Raw genomic sequence first — 25,381 nt, 5'->3', positions numbered from 1 at the left:
TACGATGATGTATTTAAGCTCTTGCATAATAAAACATATATTGCACTTTACTACCTCTGGAAATAATCATCCTTGAGAAAATCAAAAGTTGGCAGGTTTATAATACTTTTTTTTCTAGCAATAACTGAAATTTTGAATGTGGGGCTCAGGACTTTTATGAAAAGATTGGTAGTACATAGTACAAGAGATTCTGAATCAAATTCTTTCTATTGATCTGAATTTTTAGTCCTAAAAGGGCAAATATTAATAATTTAAAGAGTTGATTTCCACTATATAATTCCAAACAATAATTATTAAGTCACAGGCTTTACCAACTCTAACCTGATCAGATTTCAATAAGTTGTTCGATATTGATATAATCCGTGATAGTTCGAATTTCAGCCCAATTACCGCCTTTTTGTGCTCAAACTGCATACCATCAAAATACTATTAACTTTATCATAAAACTCTACTCAAGGGGATCTCCCCATTCCAAAGATGATATCACTTCAAAACTAAAGATTTACTTCTTTAAGGACTTGATTTGTCGTTACAACTTCAAAGATATTTAAGACCACCTAGAATACGACGAAACAGAATCGATGAATCGGTTAGTGACGCTTCGCGCCAAACGCCGAGATAACCCCAATATCCAGCATCCAACTCTAACCTGATCCAAAAATACAAGTTTAAACCAGCTAGATATTTTTTTCTATTCCCACTGTTCCCAGAGATACCAACTTGCTCCGCTTTGTAAAAATATATTTTCTAGTGGTAATGAATTTTAAGTCTAATTTTTCCACCACTCCATATAAATTCCGAGCATCATATCAAACGCAACTTGAATGCAGTTACATATTTGGTGATGACATTTTAAAAAAGTAGGCAGAACTATCATTATTCTATAAGTGTGACTACCAATTTATTAATAATCTTGTAGAAATCAAAACAGTTGGCATCCCTGTGCCTCAAATCAGTTGCTATATTTGAATACTTTTGTATTGATTATTGATACCTGTAATTTTATTATTTTGTTTAAACATTTTTCAGAGAATTCAGCGTGTTAAGTTATCAATGAACTACATTTGCCAAAGATTCCCTCCTTAAATCAGTACCCAAATAAATTTTTAAAAAATCCAGGGTTCACCCGCTTATAGGCCACGCCCCGTTTTGTAAGGATTATTCCACCTGTAATCGCATAAAACTATATTCCAGCTGAAGAATCCTGAATTAGTTAACAGAATAATTTCACTCCCATTGATCTACTAAATTGCATTAGAAGTTATTCATTAGATTACTCACGTACTTAAAATGTAGCAACTAATTTGAGACAACATTTTCGATCTAAATGCTGCAACTTCTTTGGGATGGAAGGAGTATTAGATACAACTTCAGCTTTGAAACAACAAGGAACCAATTTAGTAGGCAATGTTTTCTAGTGGTAGTAAAATTTATGTTTTAATGAACAATTCTAAGTTTAGTGAATAAGATTTAAATTATTTTGTCCACTAATGAATAACTCAAAACTTCTTACGAAATGACGTAATTTATTAGTTCTCTCGTGGCGAGTCTTAGAAAGTGTCTTTAGAATCAATTAAAATTCTAAGAAGTTTAAGTTTTTTAGCACCTACCCCTTCATAAAATCTTTTGCAGATAGCCCAGCACATGACATTTACAGAAGAAAAATTAAATAATAAACTTCTACTGCTTTTATTTCTAATAGGGAAGCGTACTTTTCAAAAAATACTAGAAAAAGGTGTTTAAATTTAATCGCATTTGAAAAAGAATTGTTTCCCTCAGAAATAATGTAATAGTTGAGCTACCACTTTGTTTTCTTTTTGTTTGGAGGCTGTGGGTCCTTTTTCCACAGCTTACAAGAGCCATACAACGGAACACTTTAAGGTATCCAACTTTGCTCGGTACTCTTTTTTTTTTTTTTTTTAAATAGCCTTAATTAAAAGTTTAGTTTTATTTTTGGTGAGTACTTATCCTGACATTCTGAATACAAAGTAAAGTAAATTTTTTAAATTTTCTTTTCAAAATGAGGGCAAATTTGAGCATAAAACTACTGATTTTTTATTTCACCAAATAGCTCTACAACGAATTGTAATGCATAAATAAAAAAAAGAATTTCACACGATAATATGATTGCTTAATATACACAGAAATAGAACTTAATATATTGTTTGGTATTAATTTTTTCAATAAAGTTTCAAAACATTCTTATTTAAATAATGATAAAAAATAATGAATTATCGCTTAGACCTTAACTTTTAAATCGAAATTAATCTAACATTGTACTAAATCTACAAAAAGTTTCAAAGATTTCTACATTAAATTATTTTTCTAATGTGTATAGCGGAAAGATTTTGTTTCAGAACCAAAGATTTTCTAAAAATGCACCTATAGTATGTACATATCTGCTATTGCTTTATTTGTCAAGAAACGAAAAAACTACAACTTTGATTCTAAGAATCGGAAAATAAAAATTTAAAGAGATTTATAAAGCTAACGAACAAAAAATCAAGTACAACAATAAATTTTAAAAAATGAAAATTTCGGCTGTTTTCTACTCAGTCGTATACCTTAATCTAAATAATTTTAAAATTATACATAATAATATTTGCAATAAAATGCGTAAAAAACTAGAGATTAAATATCCTAATTTTTATCATCATAACAGTTATAAATATCTCTTCATCAGTTTAATTTTTTAATTAATTTATAAAGAAATACCTGAAACAAAATAAACCAAAACAAAATCTCAGAACAAGTTCAACAATGATGTTTTTTCAATTAAAAAAAAAAGACATTCATTTATTAGTTCTCCAAAGCTTCCAGTCAAATAACAATAGTAAAAGGTGTGTTTAAAATAATTTTTTTCTCTAGAGATTGAGACTAGACAAGGGCATATAGCAAACGAAATCAATTTCACACAGGAAGCAATTCATCATGGGTTTTACAGAGCACTTTTCAAATTACAGGAGGACATCGACTCAGGTGTTCAAAGGAAAGGAATACAAATGTAGAAAAGGCTTCAGAAAAGATTGATATCGATAAAAAAGTTGTCGCTGGCGAAGATTTTTAAAAAGGAAACCTAGCACACTAAACGAAGCAGGGGTTACTTGTTATAAGTGAAGAACTTCTGCGTTAATTTAAGGCTGATCTTCAAAAGATCTCTGATCATATGAAATAATACTTTTGTAGCAAAAAGTCTGCTTATTTTTCTAATTGTAGAGATGTTTTATAAGTTATTCATATTTATTAGATTCAGTTTTATCCATCTTTAGTGAATGCCTTCTATACAAATTATGAAAATGGGTCAAAATTTAAATATGAAATATTTCCAAGCATCTCAACTTTTACTCATTCCATAGATTTCCCAATCGGCAATAAAAAAAGGAATTAAAAATTAAAATTTTAAACATAGATAGTTTTTGATTACACCAGAGCTGATACATACCACACTGCGAATTATTTTTCTCTCGTATTTATTGTTGCGCATCCGTATGCAGGCTTGTGTGAAAATTTCCTATTAATATTCACGTTTAATTAGATTATATGCAATGCATACCTGCCAACTCTTCCGGATTTTCCTGAAGATTTTATTTTCATATTTAAAGTGGTAGTAATTATATACTATTTTTTCTTTTATAATCTTAATTTTTAAATGATATTGATCACCACTATTCTTACAAAAATTAAGCACATATATTACTTTGCGTTACTATCATGATTGTCAACTTAAGTTTGCTCATATACAACGTATTTGTTTGCTTAAAATTGAAGTTTTAATTCCATTTTAATACCACTGGGAAAAGTAATAATGGAAGGGATTAAAAGTTGGCAGGTATGGTGNCAACTTAACTTTTTTCAAATGCAACGTATTTGTTTGCTTAAAATTGAAGTTTTAATTCCATTTTAATACCACTGGGAAAAATGATAATGGAAGGGATTAAAAGTTGGCACGTCTGGACATAGATAGTTTTTGATTACACCAGAGCTGATACACACCATACTGCGAATTATTTTTCTCTCGTATTTATTGTTGCGCATCCATATGCAGGCTTGTGTGAATATTTTCAATTAATATTCACGTTTAATTAGATTATATGCAATGGTGTCCAGAACTATTTTTAACTTAAATTTATAAATCTAAAATTTAAAAAAAAAGTATAAGTTTCACTACCACTTCAACTATAAAAATAAAATTTTTAAATATCCCTGCAAAGCTGTGTGAATAAAATCACCGCCATTACCCACTTATAACGCCATTATTCCAGGTGCCCACGGGCACAATCACCGATGACAGTGTGAAGTGTTCGCTTCGCGGACAGGTACACTGAAATAGAACTCAGTTCAAGTGTGAATAAACAAATATATTCCAATATAATTTAATCGAAATTTAAAAAACAAAATTTTTTTATAAAAAATTTTTGCTTGTTTGACGAAGCATGTCAAATATAACAAAAAATTTGACTTTATAGTTCCCCTATCAGAGATTCTCGTCAACTAGGCACCTTTCCTTAACACGTTCGTTAACTGATCGCGTGACAAAATTGCTCTCTACCCTTTGTGACATTAATACAGATCAATTGGTAGGCACGATGCATAGTATCATCCAACTATTTTTGCATAAAATAATATGTTTTCTTACGACAATAACATATTGTTTATTAAAAAAGAAAGAAAATTCAATTTTGATTTCACCTGGCAATGAATGAATTAAAAGATAACCATTATAGTGTACTACTAAATAACTATTATTAAAGTATACCACTTATTTTGACAGAGTGGTTTTCTAATTTTTAAATATCACGTTAGCTTTTCAAAACGAGTTGCTTTTTTAAGTCTGCAAATATAAATGATTATATTTATGTTGGTGATGTTCTGGTAAAAAAACATGAATTTCAGGTATCTGAAATATGATTTCTAAAATGAAATATCTCACTTACTAGTGCTTGTCGTTTTGAAAAAAGAACAAATATTTAACCTTTTGAGTGTTACAGAAATCAGCTACCACATAGATCGCTGACCACAACGAACCAATTCAAAATAGAAAATACTTGATGGATGGGATAGGGGACACTGCACGGCCCAGGTGCCCAGCTCTCAATTCAAGACAAGAAGTTTTACACAAATATTATCTAAGGTTTTTCAGAGTGGCAGCCACCACACCGGAAAAAACTGCTAAAATGGTACAGAAAGTTTGAAGAAAGAAATCGTTTTGACTAATTCATACTAATCAAAATACATTTGTAAATATAAGGAAATATATCGAGAAGTTAAAACTGCCCAATTTAATTAATTTAATTCCCAATTTAATTCCAATTTAATTCAAAGGACTTGTAAAATTTAGGACAACCTAATCAAGCATTTGCCACCACTTTTTAAATTTTTCCAGGTTGTGGCTACCCAAATTTTTATACTCGTATGCATTTTCCTTATATTGAAAATTTTTAGTTAATGCGAATATCTTAAGACATCACTATTTTTTTACTCTATATTCCTACTATTTAACAATTTTGGGATCGTCGCCCCCATGTATAAGATTGACTTAAATCTGCCAGTAGTACTTTACCACTTTTATAATCAAAAAAATTACAAAATTATCGTATTTTTAAGATTTATATAGGAACCAAAGAAGTTTAATCAAGTTAAACTATAATTGTTAATTTATTACGAGTTGTAATAAAATAACAGTTAAAATATTTATATTTGGATGGGGAATTTCTGTTTCGTTTTTTAATTTTAATATTGTTTAAAATAATAGTTAAGGCATTATGACTTTTTTTTCTCAAATTCAATTTTTAAATTATTTCAAAAAACCAACAAGATAAATAAATATTTAAATATTGCAAAAATATCCTTTTCCACTTATTCATTAATACTTGCGTCATGGATTTTTCTCATAAAAGCTATTTTCTCAGAACTACAAAAATTTAAAGAGGTAAATAAAGGGCTATATGTTGCAAAAATTATCCGTTGCCACTTAATTAATAACGCATGTATCACCCTTTTTTTTCTCAAGAATCCTGTTTTTAATTGACTAAAAATTAAAATTAAATTTTGCAAAAATTATCAGTTTCTAAGTATTTAATATTCCATATTACTGCATTTTTCATTCGCCACTATTTCGAAATTACTACAAAAACTAGCAAGTTAAATAAAGGGCAAATATTACAAAATATTATATGCTTCCACTTAATCAATAATTCATGTATCACCGCCGTTTTACTTGAATGATTCTTTTTCATAACCACAAAAAAGTTGGCAAAATAAACGGCCAAATATTACAAAATTTCACCAATTTTTTAACGTAACTCATAACTTTATGAAGCACGCCCTTCTAACTGTGTACTTAAATTTTATTACAGCACATTATGGCTAGGATAAATTTAACATTTTCAAGGGATTTACTTGATACGTTAATAAAAATGCCAACATTGAATACATGTTTCTAGTCCATGTGAAGAAAAAAAAAATCACCACACGTAAAAAATATCATAATTTATAAGCATAATTCTGGTCTGGAACCAACCCTTAAAACCCATATGCATTTTTCAAGAACTTCATAAAACTTAAGACTGTCAAAGATCAAACATAAAACCGCGCTGCAATATTTTAGATTACCTTTAGCGTGGGACGGAACTAAAAATTTTTAGGAACAACTATTTTAATGGGATTTGAAAATCGTGTGCAATATATCTTTCAAGCAGTGCATAAATCCATTGAAATTGGAAATTCATCTTTCATCTAATACAGTTTTTTCTTTAAAAATAACGTTAAAAAAAAGAGTTAGTTTAAAAAGACGGCGAAAGAAAAGATCAGCAGAATTTATGGGATGCAATATACTATATGGTAAAAGTAAAAGCACTCCATCATACTGTCAAAGTGTGTAACAAGTAAGGCCCAGAAAACAGATAAAGAGCATGTCGAGGTCAAAGGTTGTACCAACCTTCTTAAACGTCTCAATTACAAAAAGGTAATACCTTCAAATGCAATTATGATGATAGACCACGAGAAGCTGTAATTATTATCAATAATGAAATATCTTCAATCGAAGTATTTTTGCGAAAAATTCTTTTATCATACTTAAGGTAAGTTTGGGAGGTCATTTTGTATTCCAAACGTTAAATGTGACTTGATTCACACGTGAAAGAGATTGATTCTTTAATTAACAGGTTACGCTTTGGAGTAAGCCATTGAGACACTATTGAAAATCTTTAATAAATGTGGAATCATAAATTATTCATGAATATGTGGCTTAGGAATAGATAGCTAACACTTGATAGGCGTAATAAGGTCAAAATATTTTACCTTTCCTGTTAGAAATGTAAGAAAATGTATAACTAAAATATCGTTCAAATACTCTGCAATTTTGATATGGCACCAAGTTGAGCCATATTATCACAGTTTTTTTAACTTGATTACATGATATTATGGTTCACATTAATCAAAAGAAATATATCAATTTAATACCTAATTAAAATTACTGCAAAAAGATTGATTCCTTAATTAACTGGTTGTGCTTTGGAGCCATTGAGGCTCAATTGGAAATATTTTATAAATGTAAAATTATAAATATAAAATTATAAATAACAAATTATTCATCAATATCAGCAAGTGACATAAGATTGGATATCTAACAATGAATTAGGAGTAATAAGATGTAAACATTTTAGCTACACTGTAAGAAATCACAGAACGTGTAAGACCAGAATATCGTTCAAATACGATGCGATTTTTATAAGGTGCCGATTTTCGCCATATTATCGTACTTTTTAAACTTGATTACGGGATTTAATATTTCAACTTTAATGAAAACAAAAGCATTAATTTTATACCTTACTAAGATTACAGCAAAATTTCCCCGTATTATGCTACAACGTTAAGCCAATTTTTCTATGTGGGCACAGTTTTTAAAATTATATTAATATTTATCTGCGTTTCATTGCCATTCTCATTTTACCTTCAATGATTCTCAATAAATCCCAGTTTGGCTAATATTTCGTGAATAGGTTTTTCCTCAAAAATGCCTAATTCCCAAGTCTAACCCCACTATTGGGGAAAAGTAGAAAAAATTTTAATGCTTGTTTTTAGAGGTTAATTTCTCCCTGCGTTTTGTATCTACTGGTCATGTCATCAAATTATATTATTTAATAAATGCAAATTATCATTTTTTATTATATTATTATAATAAACTGAGTTAAATCTTTAAATTGATGCACTAATAAACACTCCAAACGAAACAGATAACTTACTAATAATACGTAACTAATTAATACGTAACTAAATTTTAAGTAAAGATGTAATAAACTTGATTAAAAAGATGTTTTATTTTTAAAATGGATATCAAATAGGGGCATTTTCAAAATAAAATAAAAATAGAGATTTTACTGCGTAAAACAAATTTTAAACGTCATGAACTTAACAACAATAAAGAGAGAAAACTGTTCAACTATAAACAAGGTAACGTTTATCAAAACACGTCTGGAATTTAAGTATACCGTTTATGTCCCCACTACATTGTCTTCCGTAACTTAATTCTATCACAAAATTTTGGTTATTTATTATAATAATAAAAAGAGAATTTATATTGGAAGGAGTAGGTTACAAATTAAATGCACTGCTCTTTATGTGTATTTTTGATTTTGCACTGAGAAGTTGGGCTTAGACTTAGTCACTGTTAACTCTTTTGAAGGCCATGGTAAGTATACTTACCACCACGTTTTACCACTTTTAATTTAGGTTTCCATTTTTCAATAACTTCAGCTTTCTTGAAGTGAGTTTGAATAAAATTGGTAACCATTTGTCACTTTTAAAAAACGTATAAAAGTTATAAAATACATCATTCCTTTTGAAGTTTGTAGCATTTAAGGAATTTGTTTTATAAATAAAGAAAAAGAAATGTCAGTAAGTTCCTAATAGGTCATGTTAAATATATTTACCACCCAGAAAATGGCATTTTTATAAACTAAATTAGTTTTTCCTTTTTTATATCAATTACTGTTCTTAAAACAATTTCAATTCCAAAAATACTTAATTTACCTTCACTAGAAATAAAGGGCCCGTTAAAGGGTTAAACCTCTTCAACATCGCATTCACCAACGAACAGCATGCCCGCTACGCTAGAAATAGCTTGGTGGTTGTGCTGATGACATTTTAAGTAAAAACTTTTGTTCAGGCTGAAATTGCAATTCTCTATTTCGACTTCTTAATAACAAGGATCATTCCTGATGTCTACTAATGAACAAGTGATACGAAACAAAGGGTTTCATAAATATGGAGCTTCTCCACATTTCAACAGGAGGCTCTCAGGAATTGCGCAAAAGTCACTTTGACAACCGTGTCATTCCAAATGTCTTCCCAGAACATTTTAATAATGGGTATTTTTAGCCTACCCTACATGCCTAACTTTTTTCCCACCAGGCTTATTTTTATTGGATAATGTTAAAGACTACGCCTACAAACATTGGCAACAGAAATTATAGAGTTGAAAACAGCAATAACAAGTGTAATAATGTCAATTCTAACAGATAAGTTGTAGTCGTACTTTATTAGCGTTGCACTAGAGCTGCACAATATTTATTGGCGATGGTTTGGGGAACATCCATGAAGATCACAATTTCGATCCTCAGCTGAGGAGATGGCTCCCCCACTTTGTTAGCCTAATGACCTGCGAGCAAAATCGAGCACTTTACGAGGTTATTCTCACTGGAAGCAATTTACGCATCTCCAATCGTAGTAGAGAGAGAATAAGAACCTAATTGGATTCATATATACGTGAGAGAATAAGAACCTGGTTGAAATACATATTCTCCAGCAAAAAACTCACAAATTAAGTTCTCAATCTTTCTCGTCAGCAATCGGAGGTGCGTGAAACGCATTCAGTGTGAACGATTCCTGACGAGGACTTACGCTGTGCACCCTCGGTCCCTTCCTGAGGAGATCAAAGTGGTTGATCACCCGCTCACTGACCTCTTCCAGTGATGTTTGACTTCGGTCTTCTGTTGGGAACCATGTCGTTACGATCAGTTCACTGAGGGACTATAATAGATAAACTCAAGCTAGTAATTACGAATATCGGGTAGTCTTTGTTTCGTTGCAAACATTTCGAGTTACTCACATTTTCTTTAATTCCCATGAATCTTATCTACTATGATTCTGACAATTTGCAGAAAAAATATTTCTTCAATCTTGATTCTTTTTACTATGCCATTTGATTGAAAAATATATCAGAGTATTGCATAAGTACTTACTTTTGTAAAAACAAAAGCTTTACAAACTTAAAAATACAGAAATCAATAATTACACGCCACCAAGACAATTAAAAACGTTCAGTTCGAATAAACCGTCATAGCATGCATTCATGGATGCTAAAAAACATGCATTCCAATATTTAAAAATTAATTTGAGATTATATAACATAAAATTGCGAGTATTGAAATCACCTCTACCATAAATAAATAAAACCAAAACAGAGACGGCTCAGTCAAAACCGAAATTAGCTTGGAACGAAATAAATTATCGTCTGCCAATGACACCATGTTTGATTTAGAAGGCCAAAGTGCTGTGTTATACAAGAGGCTAATTGATGGGATAAATATTGAAAACACAGAAACAACATTCTTTACAAGCAATTTTATAATCATACGAAATTGAAATAAATAAAAACTCAAAGCAATCGACGCAATTACGAATGTTTATCGAAATTAAAATGATATTACGTGTATTTGGTTGAAACAAAGCATGTATTGCAATGTCTCAAAATGAACGTGACATTATATGTAATCCAAAACGGTTAACATTGGAACAACCTCTACTTAAAACGAATGAAGAAAAGAAAGAAGTATTTCAAACCAAAACAAAGAAACAACGGCGGCCCAGTTATAACCGTAATTTGCATGTCATGGAATGAAATAAAATTATCGTCTGCCAATGACACCATATTTGATTTAGAAGGCCAAAGTGCTGTGTTGTTCAAGAGGCTAATTGGTGGGGCAATATTGAACACACAGAAACAACATTCCCGTATGCCAATTTGTTAACATATAGTAACAGGAATAATGGTCGATATTCGAATCATTCGTGCCGATTGCTAATGATCGTCTTCTTCCAAAGCACGATCTCTTTGGGTGATCGCTGTAAGACACGAAATTCGGTCCACACAGTTCTTTCGTGTTCCACCATCTAAAGGTCCACATTTGACCTTGAACTTGCATATGGCCTCTTGATGGATAGAATAAGAATTTTATTCAGCAATTAATTTAATTATAGGTCAATTTTATTTGAAATAATTCTGTCTAAATGCATTCTTTTTCAAGTTTACTGAATAATAGTAAATAACAATATACACAGAAAGAAACAATTGTTATGCTATGTGCTTTCTAATAGCCTCTATAAATGGACAGAATCATTTCAGTTGTAGAATAATTGTGATTTAATCATTTCAAATGTAGGATGGGGATTTTGTACCCAAGAGCAGTATTAATTTAAATCCCAAGAACAGAAAAAGAAGCATTCTGCGAATACGATATTTATAAGAAATACTTTGAATAATATTTACAAATGATCTTTAAGTGTTCAATCATTACATTTAAATCTTTAATTAAATGATTAAATTAAATGATATTGTTTTTTTTTTAAATTTCGTTCTACAATGACCTCAAATTAAGACAAATATATTAGATCGTCTCAAAAATTAGCAATTTAATTAAGTTTATTCTTATTTCCTGCCTAAATGAAATTGTGCATAATAATTTTGGGATGGAATTTAGGAGAAAATGGTCACTTTCAGTCAAACAATGTCGGATTCTTTTCTTTTGCGTTAGGAAAAAAGAGAGAGAAAGAGAGCATATGCATCAATTGAAGTTCTTCCCTTTCTTTCTCTCGAGCTAGCTATTCCTACCAGAAAGACTGAATTCCACCATTTGAAACTGACAAACAATAATTTTTTTTTAAAAAAATACTTGTAAAAATTCATGTTGAATGGGATTGAAATTTTTTTTTATCTACTTTACAAAATGTTAGCTTTTCAACGAAACGTGCACAAGATTAACTTCGAATCAGAATTGCATTTCGAAAAAAAGATTAAAAAAATTACCTAAAATCAGGAAATGAAATCAAAAACTTATCATTGAACTTTTCCGGTATCGAATACCGTACCAATAAGTTTATTTTATTTATAAAAAAAATCAACCAGTCTATGATATCCAAATGCTTCTGTCTTTTTATTCTTTGTATAACTCATTTCTTTCTTCATTTAACACACAAATCTTTTATTCATTTGTTTATCTTACAAGATGAAACTGCTCTAACCATTTAAGATCACTTGACATAAAAACTTTGCATTTAAATAGATTTGAAACCTACAACTTCATAAAAAAAAATTATTAACTAAGCCGAGATTCAAAAAGTGCACCATAAATTACAGAAATTTAACTACTGGAAACTACTGGATTAAAATATTGGATTCACCCATAAAAAATTTAGTTCATTTCTGTAAGTTAAAAGCATTTTAGTTCCTTTACTTTTTCATAATTTTTGTGACTGTATAAAATAAAATAAAAAATCTTGAATGAAAATTGCTTTTCGTTCGTAATCTGCAAAATCAAAATATGACACAAGGAGGCAGAAAATATGAGTAATACTATTCATTCAGAAAAAATACAATTACCAATTTTTAAGAACAACAACTTCTCAAACACTCATACTTTCTAAATTATGTTGTACTTAGCGAGTTTCAAGAAGTTCCCTTTCAATATCATTTAGATAGAGAAGTTCGAACAAACTAAGTGCAATGCACGCGACGACAACAGTCGAGCGAGCGTGCTTGGCCACCCTGTTTAAAACGTGACCAGATTTTATAGTGACATATTTCTTTGATTGTGCTGTCATTGTAATCCCTAATCAGTCTCGGCTAATCTCGCGAGATTACTGCATTCTGGAATGTTGTTGCCATCTCCAAGTGAGAAAATATATCCGGCAGCCATAGAAGCTTTACGGTATTATTGAATAAAGATGAGCCGGACGGTGAACTTGTGTTAAAACTCTTGTAAACACCAAGCATTCGTGTGAAATCATCAACATAATGCTACATAAATGTAAGAATTATCCAGTTAAACCCCCATCATAAAGATTTATAAAATGTTCGAAGCCCATTTCATCGCAACAATGTTAAATCTTTAATGCATATTTAATCCAAATCGTTTATGTTCTTTTCCAGAATATAATTCTGCCAACTGCATGTAAGAAAAAGTTTTATTTTTAATATTCAACATTCCTCTGCATAAAATCGCAGTCAAGTGGAATTTTGTAAGATTCTCAGGATAAGCTGTTATACATACTAAATTAGACGCAAAATTTCGCCATTTTAAGCTTAAAATTTTCATGTTGTTCTGTGCGTGGTCGAGTGCACTGAAATCATTAATTGTGTTCAGTCTCAAAATCTTAGAAACACAAAAATGATGAGTTACTGTCTGCAGTTAAAAACATCTTTGTCGAAATAGAGTTAGTCATGCGCTTCTTTTAATAGATTAATAAATTCTTAACACGAGAAAAAAATATTTCTCAAGCTCTTTATTTTTTATGCCATCACTTTTTCTCTGGATTTCGCAATGAAAGTTGCTGCTAGGATCAAATGCAATCACATAGAAAAATTTTCTGGGTTTAATAGTTATTATAATTTTTTTTAAAAAACGATTTAAATGAAGTCATACTGAATTTAGACATTTTTATATTTTAGAAGCAAAATGCAGTTACCTTAAACGAAAAAATCAACAAAACTATTTTTCAACCTTCGGTTGTTGTTTTTTTATCTCAATAGTTATTGAGATATGAAAATTTAAAAATATCTTTTTTCAGAGATTTTAGAATTTGGGGACTAATTCAGAACTAATTTCAACCAAATTTTCTATTTTATTACTTAAAATGATCAAATCATTTTTGTATCTTACAATTGAAATATTTTTGATTATAGTTATAAATAAAAAATCAATAAATTAGCCGAAAATTATATTTTACTCGGAATTATCTTTGGATAAACGAATTTTTTTATTCCCTTAAAAAGTTCCAGAGATGTGACTAAAGTCGTTAAAAGTGAAGTTCACTTAAAGAGAACAAAACTTTTGATCGCTTTCCTGACTAAATTATTGGGACTATATATTTCCAGATTGATGGTAAATGTTAATTTTACTATGTTGTGTCAAAACACTGAAAATAAAATATAAATTAAAAAAAAGACCTGCATGTAAGTGTTTATAAATTATATTTTAACTGTCATTCTATTACCACTTTTATTTAACTCAAAAAAGTATAAAGATTAAAAAACCGTTTATAAATTTAGATTTCAAAATTGGAATTTTACATTCTATATATCAATTCCCTATCACTTGAGATAAGGGTTAAAATTGTGACGTAATTAAACCCCGATCTCCATTATGAATAGGGTAAGCGGGAGTAGGTACGCACCAGTCGAGGGACTCAACATCTAATCTTTAATTAAAAAAAGAAATCTTGGCAGTTGCTTTTTTTTTCTCGAAATTAATGCTAGAATGAATTGTCATTCGTTAAAGTTTTTGTGCCTTTCCATCTTGATATACATAGGCTTTCCATGGGTGAAAGCCCTTATATAGCAAGACGGAAAAGAGAAAAACCTGGTACGTAAAACATTTCATTCCAGCATTTTTTTCGAAAAAAATGAAATATCTGTAACTATCAAGATTTCTTTTATAATTCTGGCATATATATAAAACTGCTCCTTTTCCAAGATGAAGTAGATATTGTTGAAAAATTTAAAAAAAGAATAAGTAAACTCCTCCCCAAAACTAGCTATAACTGAAATGGTTTTACTACCAGCCTTTTTGTTTGTCCTAGTACTTCTCGCTTTCACCCCTGAGGCTTTCAGCCCCGCTTCGGAATACCATTCTACGATTGACAATAATGAAAGAGTGTATAATATTATTTTGCTGGGTGATTCTATGCTACTAGGACAAACAAAAATCATACATATGTTATGTGATAGGATTATTTTAATGAATTCACATTTGTACTAAAATATTTCAAACATTAATACATATTTACAGAAAATTTTTCGATAACTAATTTCGAGCGTCACGGGAAGAAAGAAACTGGGGAACCGCTTTAAAAGCAGTAGTCAAAAGTAAAAACCTAATCATTTGATCGCTTTTTGCTCTTACCTTCCATAAATGCAATTATTAACCTAAAATTGTCAATCAGGAATAAAATATCGAGAACCGATACTCTGAAACTAAGACTAAATTTCTGCCCCAAAATAACGGTTGTTAATTAAACCCTCAATGATCCAGTTCCACATAATATTTAATTCAATGCAGTAAACCTAAATATAAACTTAATTTAAATTTCATATATTAATTTTCAAGTTAATTATTTTGAATTCTTTCTTATTAATACAAATAAGTAAAAAATGAATTTAAATAACGGACATCATATAATTCCCAAACATCATTAGCTACTAGCATATATTTATTACTGGAAGCACGTATAGGTCATGATTATCATTAAGCCATAAAATTTTTGTAGGTCCGGTATATTCGATAACATGAAAACGAATAAGGGTGCCTCCATCATTTTAATATACAGCAGCCTATACTTAGTTTTAATATTTCGGTGCAAAGGTCAAAGTGAAACTGGTTTTGTCATCAATATTCTAAAATCGTCGAATGCTTAAGTAACATATTTCATGTAATTTACATGACAACTACGCTAAAATATGGCTAGGTGCTTTTTGGGTGTGATACACAAAAAAATACTGATACATCGATTGAAAATATTCAATATGAGTTTAACTTCTTGATAACGAACTTTACAGAACAGGATTTTCGATTTTATGCTTGTTTAATATATTAGTAGCGTTGCATGTAACGATTTTAGTTCGTTTTACGGTATTATTGTAACGATTTTAGTAGCATTTCATCACAATTAATGTAACATTTCTCATTGTAAATAATACTTTATTTAGTCTTCTTTTATCTGTTCTTAAAGGATATTTATGCATGCTGAATCACGTATTGTATAAGATAAACTTAATAAATTAATGACTTAAATTTCAAAAAAAATTTTTTTTCGCTATTAACTAAAAGTAACTATGTATGATTGAATAAAAAAAAACAGTTATTGAAACTTATATTAAAACAGATTAACAAATGTTTTCTTTCTTAAAAGAAGCTTTGAACAATTCAAAAATATATACTCATATATACCATTCGAAAATATATACCATTCATACAAAAATATATACCATTCATTATTTAAAAACTAGGGATTTATTCAATACTGTCAATTTTTTTACGGATTTTATGTTAAATGTTATCCTTATATTTGACGAGACACAAAAATGCATGCATTTTCTATTTAGTTTTTAGAGTTATAAATTTAATTTAAGATAATTTTAACCACTACTACATATAAATAAATAAAACATATACATAAATACATGATAATCATTTATTCAACCCATTTAACCCATTACTCGTTAATTCAGTTGTGTATTTTTATTAAAAGATAGACAATGGTAATTTGATAATTTGAATTTATTTTGTCTGAATGGAGACATTCATGTTTTCCAGAATATATTTAACAGTAATATTTTGATCCGACAATTTACGGCATTTTTCATCTAAATTACAAGTCTAAATTCGTTAATTCCTAACAAGTTTTTTCTGCTGGGTGGCTGCAAACGGGAAAAATTTAAAACACCAAGACAAATGTTTCATTCAGGCTGTTAAAAATTTTAAAGTCTTTAAATTGATTGTAATTTCAGTAATTAAGCTGGTCAACAACAAAATATACTTTCTTTAATTTTCAAATACTCCTTGGCTAATCTGTGGTGGTTCAGGAGATAGAGCGTTCGCCTCCCAATGTAGTATCCCAGGTTTGAATCCCCGCTATGGCTGGTTTGCACGAATTCTGCTCACGGCTCGCACCAATCACAGTGCTGACGTAAAAGAATCTTCAGTCTTAGACGGATCATGGGTTAAAATTCCCTAGCCATCGGTCAAACTTTGGGAGGTTTGCTTAATTTTCCTCTCCATCTAACTCAAATGCGAATTAGTTCCATCAAAATGCTTAGGCTAGCTTAGCCCAATGCTTGATCCAAGAGTTAGTTCCCTTGTCATCTGGGTTGGGTTCAAAATTACAAGGCTACTGAGTTAAACAATGATAGTCTTAAAATCAGAATTGGGTCGGCTGTTGAACGCCGCTTACTTATAAATTAATTTTTGGTTGATAGGAATTATTAAAATTGCTTCTTAAATCGTTCTCTACCACTTTTTAATTTTTCCCGGTTGCTGTCTTGCTGGTCATGAATTTCAACCATGGGTGAAAGCCCTTATATAGCAAGACGGAGAAGAGAAAAACCTGGTACGTAAAACATTTCATTCCAGCATTTGTTTCAAAAAAAATGAAACATCTGTAACCATCAAGATTTCTTTCATAATTCTGTCATATATATAAATCTGCTTCTTTTCCAAGATAAAGTAGATATTGTTGAAAAATTTAAAAAAAGAATAAGTAAACTCCTCCCCAAAACTAGCTATAACTGAAATGGTTTTACTACCAGCCTTTCCTCTTTTCCGTCTCGCTTTCACCCCTGATTTCAACTTAGCAGATCTTACCTGAAAATGGTTTAAATTTTTCACTAGACAATATTTCCCACATAATTAGAATTAAGAGCCAGAAACATAATTTATGGTTTGCATTCTAGTTTAATCAAAATCATTCAAAATAAATAATGTAGATCAGTACTTCATACCTGCCAACTTCATACCTTCCGGTGACACGCCAAAATGATTTAAAAAACTGTAAATTACCACAAAGTAAATTTTGCAACTATTTGACTATTTTTGGTTGCTTTTTTTAACAGCATACCTGCCAACTCTTCCGGAAAATTTTATTTTCATATTTAAAGTGGTAGCAATACTCAGGTTATTCTAATTAACTTTTTGAATTATAATGATAATTATAAATGAATTTGACCACCACTACATATAAATAATTACAGTAAATATATAAAAGCATAATAATCTTTGCGCAAGCGAATTTCAGCGGGATCAAAATGTAAATATATTTTTGAGTCAGATTGTTTTTCGTTTATTGTTTTACAACCATTCTGAAAATCCATTCTTGGAAAGAGTGAAAGTTGGCAGGTATGATACTTTATTTCCTAGATTTACGTTTAAATAAAGCAAGCAATATAATTTGAAATATTCAATACTTTTACAGAGATGCCAACTGCTCCGGACACGCTAAGATAATTAAAAGAACGGTAAGTAACTACAAAGTAAATTTTGCAAATATTTGACTATTTTGCATGCTTTTTATAAGGTATAGCATGACATAAGTACTATCATCATCGAAATATAACTGGGCGCCTGGGGCCGTTAGCGGCCTTTTTCCCATTCATCTTGTATTTAATCTTTAAGGTGGTTCTTTCTGGTAATTGGAATAAAAGGAAATCAAATATTTTGTATTTTAGTTAAAATTATGTCACTACAAAAATGAGCTGCAATCGGCCTGAGGTTTATGTCTTCTCTTAAGTTTTCGAACGTAAAAATTTCGTTGAATCCTGCGGTGTCACAATATATGGTCTTTTCAAAAAATCTGAAGTTTTGCTTTGCAATGTGATGATCTAAAAAATCTATGTTGAGGTCGCTATGTATGTTTTTATTGCGGATAAACCATCTTGCTTTTGTTATTTTCCTGAGGATTTTGTTCTGGCATATTTTGAGTTTTTTAAGGAGTGATGTAGAGATGTTGCACCAAGCTGGAGATGCATAAGTCAGGATGGGACGGATCATCGAGATGTAAAGTAAACGTTTAAGTCTGAGTTCCATTTTAGGGTTCTGAAGAAGGATTTGTAATCTGTGGCAGGCTGTTTGTGCTTTGTTGATGACTGTTTTGACGTGATCTTTCCAATTAAATTTGCTGTTTATGACCAGACCAAGATATTTTGCTGTTTTGACTATGGGTATCGTTTCGTTAAAGAGTACAACTTGATTTTTAGGGAGGATCGTTTTTCTTTTATGTTGAATGATTAGTAGTTTCGATTTTTGGCCGTTTACTTTAAACTTCCAGTCTAGGCACCAGGTTTCTATTTCTGTGATCTTTTCTTGGAGTTTTTGTAAGGCAATGTTGGGATTTTTGGACTTCACGACAATTCCTGTATCATCTGCGAAAAGTGCTGTGATGCTGTTAAAGTCTTGTCGGTCGATGGGAAAGTCGTAGGTAAATAATATGAATAGTATGGGCCCAAGGATGCTTCCTTGAGGTACTCCTGCTGTTATTTTCCTGTTTGTTGATTTCATATTTTTAAAATTAACTTGAAAGGTTCTATTATGTAAGTAGGCCTGTATTATTTTAATGATACCAGTTGGGAATTTCAGTTGTATAAGCGACATAAGTACTAAAAAGTGGTTAATTTTATTAGCCTACGAATTATTTAGAAATAGTGGTGGATAAAAATCTAGTAAATTGAATTTATTAAACCAAGAATCACAATTGATAAACTACCACTTAAAAATATATATTTGCTGTCCGGAGCAAGTTGGCATGTCTGCTTTTAATCAAAATTATCCTTCAAAATTTTTCCAACTAAAACACACCACACCAGAGTTAATGACGTTTTTCGAAGCTGTTTGTTACTTGTTTTGTTACCTGTGGCACCCTGCTAACAAGGAAATTAAAAAATAAAAAATTCCATAACAAAAGCTACCATTATTTTCTTTTTATGAAAAAGTACTTTGTATAACTGTTTCTTTATAAAAGATGCTAGTGAGAGCATTTAAAATCTCCAATGCATATGTTTACAGTTTGTGTTGGTCGAAATCGTTATAAGTAATCGGGAGTAATTCTGATTAATAGTATTTATCGGAATTGCTTCCGATTACTTATGGTTTATAACGATTTTAATCATCACGGAAATGAGCTTTTTTTTAAAATTTTTATATCATGTAACTAAGCACCCCCTGTCATATTTCATCTATTATTTCTTTTTAAAACGGAAAAGAAGAAACATTGATTGTCGAAATTTTCCATTTTTAGCGGTTTCATGAAAAGAAAAATAAACTGTTATTAATCTTCAACTATAAACTATCATATACACATTTTGATTCTCTTAGCATATGACAATTTTAAATACATGTATTACAATTGAGTAGAAATATTTTGGTAGTCATGGAAATTTTAATCTATCCAAAATGCCAGGGGCATACCTGCCAATTTTTAATCCTTTCGAGGATGATTTTCCCAACTGGTAGTAAAATGAAATTTTAATTACAATTTTAGGAAGAAACATACGCTGAATTCTGAAAAGGCTTAAGCTGTAAAGTTAGATTGTATTGCATATTAATATATATGCTTAATTTGTTAAAAAATATTGGTGTTCATAAAGATTATTAATTAAATTTATAAATGCAAGGAATCTATAGAAAGCATACATTTTACTACCACTTTAGATATAAAAATAAAATTTTACGCCAAATGCGTAAAAGTTGGCAGATATGCAGGGGTGACAAGGGCCTTCTAGGTTCTGGCCCCTTGATGTTAGTTAATTTCATCTTTTGCGCATTTTGCCATATCACTAGAAATTTTTAAGCTAATTGAAAAACTTTTGCTAACAATTATAAAATTCGTTTATCCAAAGATAATTACACTCAAAAAATAATTTTTAGTAATTATTTTTTATTTTATATAATTGTCGAAAAATTTAGAATTGTAAGGAATACAAACTTTTGCAACACAGTAAAGAATGCGATTTTATATGATAGAATTTAAAATTAAATAGGTCCAATAGTTATTGGGAAATCAATATTTAAAAAAGTCAGATTTTTATGATTTATCTTTCGTTCCTTTTTTCGTGCACTTTACATAAACAGTAATTTTAACTAATTAAAACTCAGTAACAAAAATGGCCTATACATGAAAAATACATAAAGGAAGAAAAAAAGTAATGCATATTAGTTAACATCAAACGGCTATTACTTTTTTCAAAATTCCATTTTAGCTATAAAAAAATATCTCTATAGTACGTCTTCATATCTAAACATATTATTAAGATATTGACTATATTTTACAGAGATGCTAACTAACGAAATTTTAATTATTTTTAATTCAGTATATTTTAAGTAAATTTTTCACCACTACGTATCAAAAATTCAAAGTGTCATATGAAATACAACTATCAAAACAAATAACGGTTCCCAACTTTGAATCTTATTTGAAAAATAAGCGTTTCAATTAATAATAAGCGATTCAAGGCGTTTCCTCATGCTGACACATTTTTACTTATCTACAACAACAACAAAAATTTTGAAGTTTAGAGCAAGGTGCTTCATTATCATTTATCTTTAGATACTCAAGCTAAGTGCTTGAGGTGAATTTAAAGCATCCCAGTGCCTGTTAATCACAAAGACTACAAACGGAACCCAAACACATGATGATTAATTTAGGTAATTATCCTTATTTTTACAACTTTTTTTAATTTAATTCGCTATTAAAAAAATTCAGATAGCGGAGCTGTTGGCATCCCTGATTTTATTACTTATATTACTAATATATTGCTATAGACAATATCTGCTATGAAAGAATTGTGCTACAAAAATTTTCCATTTTGAAAAAAAGGAACATATAAATTAAAGAGCTCATACAAAAAAAACATCTTTTTAAAGGGACACTAAGCACATATGGGTGAAATATTCTAAAAAAAATGAAAAATCTTTTAGTACGTCTACAAATAGGCCAAGTAATTTATTTTCAGACAACAAAAAAATCTTAGTTACGTAAGAATAAATTATATTTTGCTAAGTATGAAGTTTTTGGATTCCAATACTGTATTTAATTTATGAATTAATCACAAATTATTTTAAATGCATATAAGATAATTTTACACTTTTTATGTGAATAATTATTATTTGGTAATTTGAAATTCATCGAACTAAACAAATAAGTGTACAAACTTTAAGCTAATTTGTTATAAATTGAATATGCATTCGTCATGAAATTTTTACGTTAATGCTATAATAAGCGTGCATTCTAGAATTCACAGTATAAGAGCTTCATATAAGTTTTTAAAAAAAATCTCATCCAATCACTTTTTGCGTAAACTTTTTTTTCGTAATTTGATTATAATTTATTTATGATAAATATGAAGAGGAAAAAAAAACATTTCATTCTAAATGCATAGTGTTATTGAAATACGTATTTCGAAGTGTTTATTTATATTTAAATAAAAATAAGATATACTAAACAGATAGATATACTAAACAGAACAGCTCGATATACTAAACAGAAATATAAACTTGCACCGTTTTGAGGGTAAATTTTTTCTCGCGATTTAATATATGATTCTTTCTTTAATAAAAGTGGTTTTAAGTTATGTTACTCAACATTAGACGTAAATAATTAAAGTACTCATACAAAATGATATTTACATCAAAGTATCACATGATGAGCCTTTTATAATACTTAATTAAGCCAGCTGTAGGCATTAATTTTTATCTACTACTATGATCTTCTACAAAAAGTATTCCTGAATATAGAATTTTTTTAAAATAAGAATAGCATTGAATGGAAAACTATTTATAAGGTAAAAATTCGAACGTTTTTGTTAAAAAATAACTGAAGAAATATTAAACACCAAAACTGGTAATTTTGCCTATTTTTACGAAAATATATGAAATATTTTTTTAATTCAAACATAAAAAACGAGTTTAGAAAAAAAAGAGCTTTTTTATGAGAAAATTAATTATTATTAATTTAAAAGTAAATAATATTCATTAATTATGTTCTTTGTTATACTTACATACATAAATACGGATTAAATTAGACTTAAACTGCTTTCGAAAACTATGCGAATCAACTTTCACCAAAATTATAAAACAAACTTTCGTATGACCGCAGAAATGTGTATTACTACAAAATTCTAAGTATTATAAAACCAATAAAGTCAAAAATATTATTCGTATATTGTTGTTCTTAACTTTAAAAACATTTTACATAGCTGCTTGCATATTAGAATTTTACTTTTATATTTAAAATTATCTAAATGGGGCAAACTTTTCCTTTTGATTCGAAGATTCAATTTAAAATGATTTTGTATACCAGAATACAAAAATCAACAGCACATATTAACATAAATGCATCATAATTGTACGTATAAATGCATCATAATGTGCTTAAGATCTAACAAAATTTTTAAAAAAAAATTTTTTTTGTCACTACAACTCATCTTAGGAAAGATTAAAAATTGATAGCTTTCGTGTAAACGTATGATGAAATATATAGGCATGAATTTTATTTTAGATGTTAAAATTTAACTCTGATTTAAATTAATTTTGAAAATAATATGGCTCTTATCCACCGCGAAATATATTACAATGTAATATGATTTATTATATATTACGATGTAATATGTTTTTAAAAAAATTAATTTTTAATTTAAAAATACAAGTATATGTCATTTGGATATATATGATAAAACATAATGGATGTAAACTTTATTTTTGAATTTAAATTGAACTCTGATCAAAAATGATTTTGTAAATCGATTATAAGTTTTATTACAATATTTAGACAAAATAAAAAAATTCAGAAATTTAAATAAAATTTCAACCCACTACAAAATATATAAAAACACAATTCTTATTATTATCCTCTTAAAAATGTTTAGAATTAAATTTTAATATTATTAAATGTATAATATTTTAGAATGTCATTTTTTAAATGTATATAAAAGATGTTTATAAATTCTATTTTACAAACTAAAATAAACTATGATTTTAATTGATATCAGAAAATGGTGCAGTTTAAGCTTATGAAAATCTCGAGGGGAAAAAATAAAATTCGAAATTTTGTTATTTAAAGAAAATAAGTTTTTAACCTACGAAATGTACTCCAACAAAATTATAAGGAAAATCTTAAAAACAAAAATTTTTAAATAAATAAATTTTTAACAAAATTCAACTTACTTATTTTTTGAGCTATTCCTAGCAGACTAATTAAGACGACCGCAATAATGTCCAGCATATTAATTGACCCCATCTCTCTTTGGTCACATAAAATCAAAACTGTCACCTTTTTTTAGACCCAACTCACTACCTGTCCTGGAGATAAAGTTTTTATAGATCTGTTCCCGGTGGGTCTAAGGGTTGAGAATGGACAACATACAACTGTGGATGAACAGATGAATAAAATCTAAGAAACAAAACCAAAAAAAGAACTTTTGCTTTCGTTCGGATGGTGGAGAGAGAGGGGGGGGGTACTGGAGGTCAACCGATGGTGTCCATTGATGCTTTCAAGTCACGTGATACTTAACACTTTCATTCCGGCATGCAGAAAGGGGCGGGGTTAACATGTTCCAAACCTTGCGCCCGTCGCTAGACCTTGTGAAGGTCTAGTTGGAATCCTTTCTTTTTTTGACGCCAAGTTTTTTGGAGAAAGGGAAAGTTTTTGGGTGCTGAGATTCGGGTTACCTGATTTGGAGATTTATCTCAGGTAGTAAGTCGGTAGGGGGAAAAGTTGTCACCGTCGTGTTATAATTTAGCAGGTGATTTCTGAGAACCGGTTGGATATTAAAGTGACAGTTGAGATAGATGCTGATATTAACATTTTTTTAATGTTCATCATTAAAAGCATTACTGACTAGGGTGTATTAAGCAAAATTTCTTTTTATTTCAAAGTTTTAGGGTTGATAAAAGATTGTCGCTAAGGATAATAATATCCTTGAAGTTTTTAATTAAAGGTGGTACTTTCTGGTAACTGGAAAACAATATGGAGTGAAAAGAAAATTTTAATATTTTGCATTCTAGAAAAGATGCGTAGCAAAAAAATGTAACAAAAATAAGCATGTCTGAGCTTTATGTCTTCTTTCGAGTTTTCAAAAGTAAAAATTTCGTTAAATCCAGCGACATCACAATTTATGGCTTTTTACGAAAAATTTGAAATTAAGCTTTGCAATATGTTAATCTCAGAAATCAGTGAAATGGCAATGCATATTCTTATTGCGGATAAGCCCTGCTCGCGTTATCATTCGGAGTATTTTATTGTAGCATTTTTATTGTTTCTCTCTTAGTGATAAAATCAATTTTCCGGATTTTCACGCACAATATATATTTCTTAATCATTCAATACATCAATATTTTTTCCAATTTTCCTATCACTTAAAATTATTTTTAAGATAGCAATAATGTTTAAAAACATAAATATAATACGAATTTTAGTTTCCAAGTTCAAATAAGTAAAGTTCCAAGAGTAAAATAACAACAACAAAAAAAACTGCAAATGAAACATTACATATAGGTCACCCCCTTAACAAATCATATCGAATATACTGAACAAATCATATCTTAATATTGAACAAATTATA

General features: G+C 29.4%; 1 protein-coding gene across 4 annotated transcripts in view; it reads right to left on the bottom strand.

Moving 5' to 3' along the window:
* The window catches only part of LOC107456596 (chondroitin proteoglycan-2), a 65,941-nt gene extending 41,515 nt beyond the window's left edge, over positions 1-24,426 (bottom strand). For 2 of the 4 annotated variants that reach the window (XM_071186812.1, XM_071186813.1), the window contains exon 1: positions 23,985-24,425. In XM_071186812.1, the coding sequence (XP_071042913.1) occupies positions 23,985-24,057 (73 nt within the window). In that variant the 5' untranslated portion in view covers positions 24,058-24,425. Of the gene's footprint in view, positions 1-23,984 lie in introns of all 4 variants that reach the window. The other 2 variants (XM_071186814.1, XM_071186811.1) reach the window with 2 other exon arrangements.
* Positions 24,427-25,381: the final 955 nt, after the last annotated feature.

Source organism: Parasteatoda tepidariorum, chromosome 10 (assembly GCF_043381705.1).
Source record: "Parasteatoda tepidariorum isolate YZ-2023 chromosome 10, CAS_Ptep_4.0, whole genome shotgun sequence".
Lineage (NCBI taxonomy): Eukaryota > Metazoa > Arthropoda > Arachnida > Araneae > Theridiidae > Parasteatoda > Parasteatoda tepidariorum.
This window is presented reverse-complemented; position numbering and strand designations above follow the sequence as displayed.